General features: G+C 40.0%; 1 protein-coding gene across 1 annotated transcript in view; it reads left to right on the top strand.

The window, feature by feature from the left end:
- Nucleotides 1–6,768, top strand: part of LOC104616639 (phosphatidate phosphatase PPAPDC1A) — a gene marked incomplete at both ends in the record, with an annotated part of 9,851 nt that extends 3,083 nt beyond the window's left edge. The window contains 3 exons of the mRNA XM_010281709.1: nucleotides 1,510–1,600; nucleotides 4,932–4,995; nucleotides 6,644–6,768. Coding sequence (XP_010280011.1) covers nucleotides 1,510–1,600; nucleotides 4,932–4,995; nucleotides 6,644–6,768 — 280 coding nt within the window. The remainder of the gene's footprint in view (nucleotides 1–1,509; nucleotides 1,601–4,931; nucleotides 4,996–6,643) is intronic.
- Between the last annotated feature and the right edge of the window lie 2,993 nt (nucleotides 6,769–9,761).

Genomic DNA, 9,761 nt, shown 5'->3' with positions numbered 1-9,761 from the left:
TTTTATTTATTTAATTTTTTTATATATATGTATATATATAATATATATTTTGCAGATGCAGGTGAGGGGAGTCTGGTCCAAGATGCACTACCAAAATAACAAATATAGTGCATTTTCATGTTGTTCCCTACTCAGATATTCTAAAAGCCTAAAATGAGGACTGGGATTAAGCTGTAATATAACAAGAAGAGTCACACATCTTTTGTCATAACAGGTCTGTCCTGACTGTTTTTTTTTTTATTTCCATGGGGCTGTTTAAGAAGTAAGGTACTCTTCAGCCTCGGTAAAGAAAGCATAATCTTAAGCCCTGGTGCCCCTTGTGCCATATACAGCTTAATTTTCACCTTGTTTAAAAAAACTGTAATTTTCAGTTTTCTTCAAGAGAATAAATGCTTTTGAAAGACCTTGATTTGTTTTTGAACAAATGTGATTGTTAAGAGGGTTGTAGATTCCAGAAGGGAATTGGTTAGCTTGGAACGGAACCAACAAGAATCACAAATGGACTGCCTTGCCTGCCAGTTGCCTTTTACCTCCGCAAATAAGGTCTGAGACAGAAGAGATGCTGGAAGGACCAGTTGGGAACAAAAATCATGGTTCCCGTGGCAAGCTGCCAATGAAGAACTCCCCGGTATTGTGCTTGGGAAAAACTGATGTATCTTCCTGGAGAAAGACAATAAATACCTGCTCTGGGAGGACAGACTGTAGTATACAGACACTGCACGAAGTAGGGAGCTTTGCAGATAACTGGCGCGGTTACGGTGAATCATCAACCATAGTCCAGGTTGCTCTGTGATAATGGAGATGCTTTTCGTGGAAATCAAGTGTGTGCGTTGACGTGCAGATGCCATTTTCAGGTTCCTCGTAGGAGGAATCCTGTCCTACAGCGCTGATAGCAGAAGAATATGGTTCTGCTTAACCAATGAGTATACTTGTAGATGTTCAACTGTTGGTTTTCTGTTTTCGAACAAAATCAAGCAATTTGCTCAACACCCAAACAGTCGTAAAGGAAAGAATCATAAAGACATGATCTTCTCCGTGTGTTCAAGAATGACAGTTAAAAAGAAGACATAAAGTAAAATAAAGAGCATTTTGAAATGTCAGGAAGTTGGTGCTGGAGTCTTACCTTGAGCAGGGTTTTACTGAGAGCACAGTCTGCATGGGCTGTCTTCTGGAGCAATGCTTAGTGTCAAAAAAAATGTACGAGATCTATACGGATCAGTGTATGAATTTTGTGGACCTTATTGTTGCTGTTTCGTTTATGAAGCTGACATTTTAAGTGCAGCTCCAGGCAATTACGAATCAATTATAACCCACAGTTATATTGCAATTTTAATGTATTCATTGCCCTGTAGTTGCAAAGACAAATCATCCCACTTTGCTTAAGGTCAGGAGTTTGATAAAGATCATTCAGCCTTCCAGTTTAAATGGAGGTAGCTGGAAATAATTATTAATTAGTCGGACTGAAAAGGGATTGATGCTCTCACACATGATATTTGTTATCTCTTACAGGCAATTTCATTCCTTACACCACTAGCAGTCATTTTTGTGGTGAAAATAATCCGGCGAACAGACAAGACTGAAATTAAAGAGGCTTTCTTAGGTAACGTATGTCATACTTCAAGATGGAAAATGTATGATAGCTCTCAGAGATTGATTCCAACTGTAGTCTAACCCTTGAAGAAAATGTCTCCATTACAGTAGTTTTCCGTGCAGTTATAGTTGCAAGCCATCTCACAAAAGCCTTTGTTTTTATGCGTGTTTCTAACTGTCCAAATTTTGTGCCTTAATTCCACAATCTAGCTAGCAAGGGCCAGAATTTGATCAGCAAAGACAAGACCATCTGAGAGAGTGTTCAGATGTATGTTTTTCTGTCACAGCCAGTCTGTTACTTACCTCTTATTTATACTTGCAGCTATTCTAAATTAAGGGCTTGACTGGAAAGCCCTGCGAGACTCAGATGCTTAGTGTAGGAAATTACTCCGCTCTTGTTTTCTCTGACCTTCTCCTGGAGTTTACTGTTTCCCATTGCAAAATCCGTGTTCATGGCTCAGTTTTTCTAATCACAAGCTGATGTTTCGTCTTAAACTGCTAGTGGAGTTAGATGTGCACTTAATCCCGGCCTGTGAACTGCTGTGACTGTGTTATGGGTGAGGTCTAATTACAGCTGTAGGCAGCAACTTTGAGCAGAGGAGCAGGTGGACAACGGGGATGGTAGGTCTTAAACTGTTCCAGCTAATTCTGGCTGCACCTATCTTTTGAAATCTTTTAGTGATACATGCCCAGATCCTTTTTACACAGATACTGCCAGAGACCAAAACTGACTAAAGCACTTGCACTGGCAAAGTGTACTTTGAAGTGCTAAGAACTGCAAATGTTTTTGTTGGCAGTATGTTTGAAATATGCCTAATTCTGAAATTCTGTTTTACTGCCTAATTTAAACTTTAATTTATTGGCCCTTAGATTGTAAGGTTAAATCAATACTCAGCCTTGCATTAGCTAGATAGGATGTAAATGGCACTATGTATCTGCCTTTGACATTTTTTTTCTTAGATGAGGCTGGGTTCCCATAGCTTGTTGTTTCTCCAGTTGCTCTAATACAAGTGAGAAAAGATCCTGGTTTTGTTTTGGCTGCTGCCAGTCATTTGTAGTAAATTCTGAAATGCCTTACGGTGATACTTAACCGACAAGTCCATTCAGTTGAAATAACTCTGATTCATAAAATGCATACACTCACAGCTCTGAGTTTCACTTTCTGTTGTTTAAGAAGGAAAGGAGCTTTGGATTAGTTTCTCCATCACTTTTCTCACCTTTTTGTTCTAAAGAGACATTCATTTTTTCTGCTGTTCTGCCTTCTTTTATGATTCCCCCTGTAATGTGGAGGAGAAAACTTGCCGGCTTCCCCAGTATTCTCCTTGCTACCCAGACTTTAAGGAAACCCCAGCCTTGATGTTCTGTACGGCAGGGTATCCCTGTTCAGTATGTGCCGTAAGTGTGGAACTTCTTGTGGCTTATTTATGCTCAAGTGTACTGTACGTTAATGTAATTCAGTATGTTAATGTGTCTGGTGAGGGGAAGCTGATGTGAAGATTCATTAACCGTGGAGGAGCTCTGCTGATTTGCTGAGATCTGGCATATAATGTTCATAATAAATGATCATGGTTCATCTCGAAAAGGTGAATTTCTTTAGGCATCGTACATAGAAGGGATCAAAGGTTAAAAAGATGTGAAAATGCTTTGCCCTTCATATAGCCATTAGTATAAAGAAGGTGATTCCGTGCATCGAGGGTAAGGTGTAGTTAGTTAGCTTTCTGGTGTAGGTGCACTTACTCCTTCCCCTGGAAGTGCCTACAGCTCTCTGAGGACTAGGTTATACGACTTCTGGTGGGCAGTATGAATCTTTCCTGAAGGGAACAAAATGGGAGCAAATGCAATTTGTTTATCAGCTTACATTCACGCTGTCATTTGATACTTGCATTGCCATTGTGGAGAATATGCAACAGTGAAAGCGTGGTTCCGTCAGGTATGCAATGAATAATCAAGACAAAGCTCAATGCAAAGAGTAAACTTTACCACATGTCTTAGCAGATACCTCTACATCTCCCATTTTTTAAAAGGAGAATGTAGTGCTGTGACACTGCTGGTTGTATGTGTTTGTGGAAAATTTCACTTCAACATGCAATAACCATAAATAACCGAGAGAAAACAAAATTGAGAGGAAAAAGAGGGCATGAGATGTAGTCACTGTGAACATCGATGTTGAAAGTAGGAGACACTTGAACAATAATAATGTCTCTAGGATTGACTTGTTCTTTTATTTTTGCTGGCAGCTATAGCTATAGTTTAGAAAACCCTTGTTTTTGCTTTGATGGAGGACCGCCTTTATTTTTAAAAGGAAAAATAGATCTTCTAACACACACATTTTTATCATCTATAGTATCCTCAGGCAAAGATTTTTGTGGAGACAGGATGAGTGCTGCTGAAGTGTAGCATCTGGGGCAGCAATCCAATGAGAAAATAGCTGTCATAATCAAAAGTTATATTGCTGTAACTGTTCTGCTGGAAATCAGAGATTTGCCTGATAGTTTTTTTTCTGATGGGAAATAAAATTCAGTGGCTCTTGTGCTGTCACAGGGACTACAACATTACATCGGTTTTAATCTAAAAAGAGTGTATGAACTGGATCCAAGTGCCACTGAAACCAAGGCAGAGATCTCCACAGGCTTTAGATGAGGTTCTTCAGAAAGCCTAGGGACTCAGCATGCAACTACAAATAAAAAACATGATTGTCACACCTAGTAGGACAGCTCCTGTTTATTACTCCAACTTTATTAGGAAAATTAGTTAATCCTGGGAGCAAATGTAAGGGGAAAATGCCAAGATTTTTGTCAAAACGTCCACATCCTTTTGAAAGAAAAAAAAAATCATCCAATTCTAGTTTTAGCAAAAAGGCAATTCTTTAGCCTGAAAGTGTACTGTTTACTTGTCATGCATATATATACACACACATACATAAACACACGCGCCTGTGTATGTATCTTACATGTAGGTCTATACAGGAATTCTCCTTGACCCAAAGAGAATAAGATTTATATCTAGTAAATTGCAAAACTGATACACACAGTACTTGATTCTCTACTAATTGTTTCCATGTGATGATTTATGCCTGTGCAAATGACATGATAGGAAAACTGTCTTTGCGCAAGGAAATAGCATTTCTCAATAGTAAAAGCAGAACAAAGTCAGTCATGTGATTATTATGATGCTCTGGGGTCTGTCCTTAGTCTGGGTAATAACAAAAACAGTAGGCTGCAAAGATTATTCAGTTTTCAGCCCAGTAAAGGTTTCAGTCTGTAAATCAAATGCTGTAATGCTGCAATTTATAGCTTGGTATTTAGGTTATTATTGTTCTGTTTGTTCATTCTGTTTTGTAGCTGTTTCCTTGGCTCTAGCTCTGAATGGCGTCTGCACAAATACTATTAAATTAATAGTGGGAAGGTAAGTCTTGTCATCTTATAAATTATAGCTTTAACTGTGAAGAGAAATGAAGACAGATTGACAAATACAATCCATCTTAATAAAAAGATAGCTGCTGCTCCAAAGCATGTTGAATTAGAATGAGCCCCCGTGAAGCTGTGCTTTCCCTGGTGCAGGTGTTGTACAACTTGATTATGTGACATCCAAGTGTGGTAGGAATCTGTGCCCTTGTGTGTTGTTATTTGTTCGACTGGTTGGCAGACCCAGACAAACGAGGATTTTGAAAGGAAAGGTGTGAGCTGAAATCAGTTCATTAAATTGGCAACGCAGGAGGGAAGAATCACAGCATGTGGGAGTCCAGATGCCAGTGCCGCTGGTCTGATAAATAGGAATCAATTGAGTCTCGATATAACCCAGTGCCTGCATTTTGCGTGAAGCATATTACTGAATGTGGTATTTCCAGGTCACATCAAGATCCATGGCAGAGCAAGCCTTGGAGCTAAGCAGTAAGTGGACTTCTAGGTAGGCCATTTTTTTAGGGAAGCATAAATATGAATGAAGGGCTCAGAAAAATACTAGCAAACAAAACTCTCTGGAAAATAACTTTTTTAGGTACTATTTGGCTCTTTATCAAAATTTTGAATAATTTCAGCTGAAAAATATATATTTGACTTGAATTCATACACAATTGAATGGAGCCCAGTGCTGCGTTTGTTGTTCACCTGTTCTGCAGCATTGAGGAAGCAGTATTTGTGCCTGGTTTCTGATGAACCCTCTCTGCGGCAGTACTGATTCCCTGACAATAATGGTACTTGGCACTTTTATTTTAAGCGTGCTTTTGAAATATAATTAAGCATGTCTGCACCATCTTCTTCAGGCAGACACGAGCTCATTTTGCCTGCACTCCAAGCCAACTAGTTGCTCTGTCAGCTTGTCTCTTAATCTGTGGTTATTCGCCTTGCTTCTCTATATGGTTTATCAGCTCAGGATCAGTATGACATCAGTCAAACCTATGTGCTATCATTCAGCTCAGAGCAGGGTCAAAAGAAACTTGGAGGCTTGTTCAATGCCGTTAGAGAGTCAGCATCAAGGCTGGCATTAGAATTTGATGGTTGTTTTGGTGCCAGTCTTGTAGCCCAGGTTGTAGTCCTGTTCTCAGCTGGGTGTGTTGGCAAGACTGGTACAGCTTTGTGGGGTCACAGAGTCACAGAATCACTAAAGTTGGAAAGGACCTTCAAGATCATCAAGTCCAACCATTAATCCAGCGCCACCATGTCCCCTGCACTGCTGCTCTGTCACTGGCAGTGCCGTGCAAGATTGGTTGCTCTGGGCAAGAGTAACCAACTCTGCACGTTGGTTTTCAGAGACAACTCCCACTTGCATGCTGCACTGGAAGCTTCCCTGAGAGAGCCTGCCTGCAAAAAAGTGACCTTAAATCCTTGAGTTGAGGGACGTGGTTTAGTGGTGGACTTGGCAGTATGAGGTTTACTGTTGGGCTCTGTGATCTTAAGGGTCTTTTCCAACCTAAATGAGTCTATGATTTCTGTTGCTGTGTTAAGGTAGGAGGGAATGAACTCTGTGTGTAATAAGCAGTAAATGTAATAATCACTTTGAGGTTTATTTGTTACTACAGCTTTTATATTTTTAATATCCATGGTGTTTTTTGTAGACCGCGTCCCGATTTCTTTTACCGCTGCTTTCCAGATGGAGTAATGAACTCTGAAATGCACTGCACAGGTGATCCAGATCTGGTGTCTGAAGGCAGAAAAAGCTTTCCAAGTATCCACTCTTCCTGTAAGTTCATTTAAATGCAGTGCCTCGTTTGTAAAAAGCTATCTGTGTTTTGTAATGTGCTCTTTTTTTGTTACATCATGAACCTGATTTTTTCTGGAGGGGCCTGGACTGCTGTTTTAGGTCACCAATCCCAGGAATTATCTTTGGGAAATAAAATTGTGAGCCTGTGACCCTTCCTTATCTTGACAACCACCTGACTTCACCGAGAGGCATAGCAGGACTATGAGTAGAGTGAAGCACTATTCAAGGTTAAAGAAAACCGTGTGGTTCCGAGGCGGTATCTGTTCCCTAACGCAGACCTCCATATGCAACCTTTGCCTATATAGTAAATATTTATTTTGTTATATTCCGTCGAAGTATGAAACGTTGACAAGGCATGTTTGACCTGCATAGTTTTGACAAGATCTAGTTAATATCTTTCAAGTACTAGATCTATTAAACCCAAGTTCAAGCCACAAAGAGAATTCAACTGCTTTTATCATTAAGGTTTCTTCATGGGAGGTTGCATGCTTGAAGGTTGAGGGAGTAGAAAAGAATACACAGAGATCACGTTGCAACGTTTTGATGCTGTTCATCCTACCGAAGTGGGTACAACGTGAGCTTCAAGAAGTCCCTGTAGCACTAGAAGCTATTGTAATATGCCAGTAGAAGGATGATTCTTTCATTCCCCGTTTTCTTATTCTTTTGAGAATATGCACTGCTGGCTGCAGCTAGAGGAGGGATCCTTGTCTCTGTAGGCCTTGATTCTGAGGTGGTATGCTTCCATGTTCAGATGTCTACTGCAACTGGGCTGCTTTGCCTGGGCGCAGGCAGGAGTAAACGGTAGCTCTGTTCCCAGCTCAGGCAAGCAGAGGAGAATCGGTCTATCGATAGTGTCTTATTTAGAGGAGCAGGTGGGCAGCAAACGGGTAAATTTGGCGCAGTTTGGCATTTCTGTGGGTTTTTGTCTGCTCCTGGGACGGCACAGTCACTTGTCGCTCCACTTGGCTTTGAGGTGGTCTGATGGTTTGGGCAGTTCCTCCTCGCTTATGCTGTATCCTGACAGATATTTAGGTGGCTTTATGAAAACTTGTATGTCTGATTTCATTGGTTGTATTAACTCGGATGTTTACAAAGGTTCCTTTCTCTGTCTCGAGGAGCTGACTTCTCGAGTGTTTTGTCAAGTGTCTAATAAAACTCCTTTTCATCTGTAAAGTAACTTCATTACTGTGAGCTTTTTTGTTGTTGGCCAGTATTGTTTGTTACCTTGTGCTGTTCTGTTTCTGAGAACTGCCGTTGAGTATCAGTAAGTCATATCTCTGGAATTTGTTTTTCTGATTTTTTTTTTTTAAAGTAATAACTTCAAATTGTCTAACTGTGCAGACTTACATATTTCAAACAAGTTGGGTAAGGAGATGAATGAAATTCTGAGGTGACCTTGCTCCCTTTTTCTGGTTTGAGTCCCAGAAACAGATAAGGCGGTAGTGGATGTTTGCGGATGTTAGAAGCTTTATAGTCCTAAACAATAACCAACTTAGCTGTGTCAAGTTTTGTTTGTAAGCTTCGATTACATGAAAGAGACAGTAGGACAATATACTGTATGCTATTAAGAACAAATGGTATTTATTGCTATTTGTAGTCTGTCTTCAGATCTGGTTGTCACACTTACTTAACCAAGAGGATTGCAATTATTTCATCAATGTACAACAACAGAGGCTTAAAATACGTGCACATATACAGTGATGTACTGGAATTTCCAGGTTAGCCCTCAACAAGTGTTACAGTTGGTCACTACTGAAACGCCACAGTTTACTCTGAGGCTGCGAAGTGTGAGTTGCAGAAGGTGCTCAGTGTGCTTTTTTTTGCACAGACTGGAAGCGCTGTGTGTAGCATCTCGGCTTAGCTCTGGCACACACGCTAGTTCTCGTGGCGAGACTGCACGTCACACGGCAAAGTGCTTTGTCCCTGCGCCAGTGGGGTAGCCACAGAATGCATGCTGGGGTTTTACTTTTAACTGGTGTTGGTTTTGTAAGCACTGAGTTATGTTAGTGCAGCTCACACAAAACTCAGGTGGAGCAGAATGATGGCCCGCTGTATTTAGATCAAAATTATGAGGACAGCTTTCTCCATCGCGGACTAATATAATACTAGCATGCGGCTGAGTTGACTGTATTTCCCACTACAAAGCCTTTTATTACCATGTGATAAGAATGAAAAGGTATTATATATGCAGTAATTTTTATCTGTTGGTAAGGGTATGCTAGAGTGAGGCAATTCTGCAGCTGCTTCAAACTTGGCTGTTTGAAGCCCAGCATTATAATATCTAAGTCTCTGACAAGAGTGTGTTTTGAAGCCTTAAAATCCATGCGTATTTTAGTCTTATAATGGAGAAGAAAACCATTTTAATTTGATAATCTTACAATGCTAACCTCTGCTCCTTCCGTGTAGCAAAACTACTTACAAAAGCAGGATTGTCAGTATTATTTTGTCAAGAATAGTTTATAGTTGTGATAAGTTCAGTTTCTTCCTGTTACTTCATCCCTCACTAGACTGAAGAGTGAAAAGCAAAAAATATTATGGGACACACAACATTATACCACCTTCCGGGACCTATGAAGCAATGAGCATGTTGAGGATATAATAATTCACATTTGGAAATTTTGCTATAATTCTGCATTTTCAGTATTTTGTTTTGTGTAATGTATGAACTGTACCTCCTCTACCTCCCACTGCGTAGGAGTGGAGGAGTTATTCTCTTATCTCAGTTTTAAAAAGCTGTCCTTCCTGCCTTCTTTACAGGTAGGTAATTGCAAACTTTCCTTCCATAAACTCAGTCCAAGAGTTTTTCTTGGCTCCTTTCTCCTTTCCTTCAGCATACAACTGCTACTAGGTAAAATGAAGGAGTTCCTTTCTTCAGATTTCTGTCATCCTTTCTCTGTAGTAGAATTTGTGAAGCAGCACTAAAAAAGGGTTTTTGTTTCTGTTACTGTTTGGTTGGTTTTTTTTCTATTTTC

Source organism: Phaethon lepturus, unplaced genomic scaffold (genome assembly GCF_000687285.1).
Source record: "Phaethon lepturus isolate BGI_N335 unplaced genomic scaffold, ASM68728v1 scaffold45452, whole genome shotgun sequence".
Taxonomy (NCBI): domain Eukaryota; kingdom Metazoa; phylum Chordata; class Aves; order Phaethontiformes; family Phaethontidae; genus Phaethon; species Phaethon lepturus.
The sequence above is the reverse complement of the archived record's forward strand: the minus strand, read 5'-3'. Positions and strand labels throughout refer to the sequence as shown.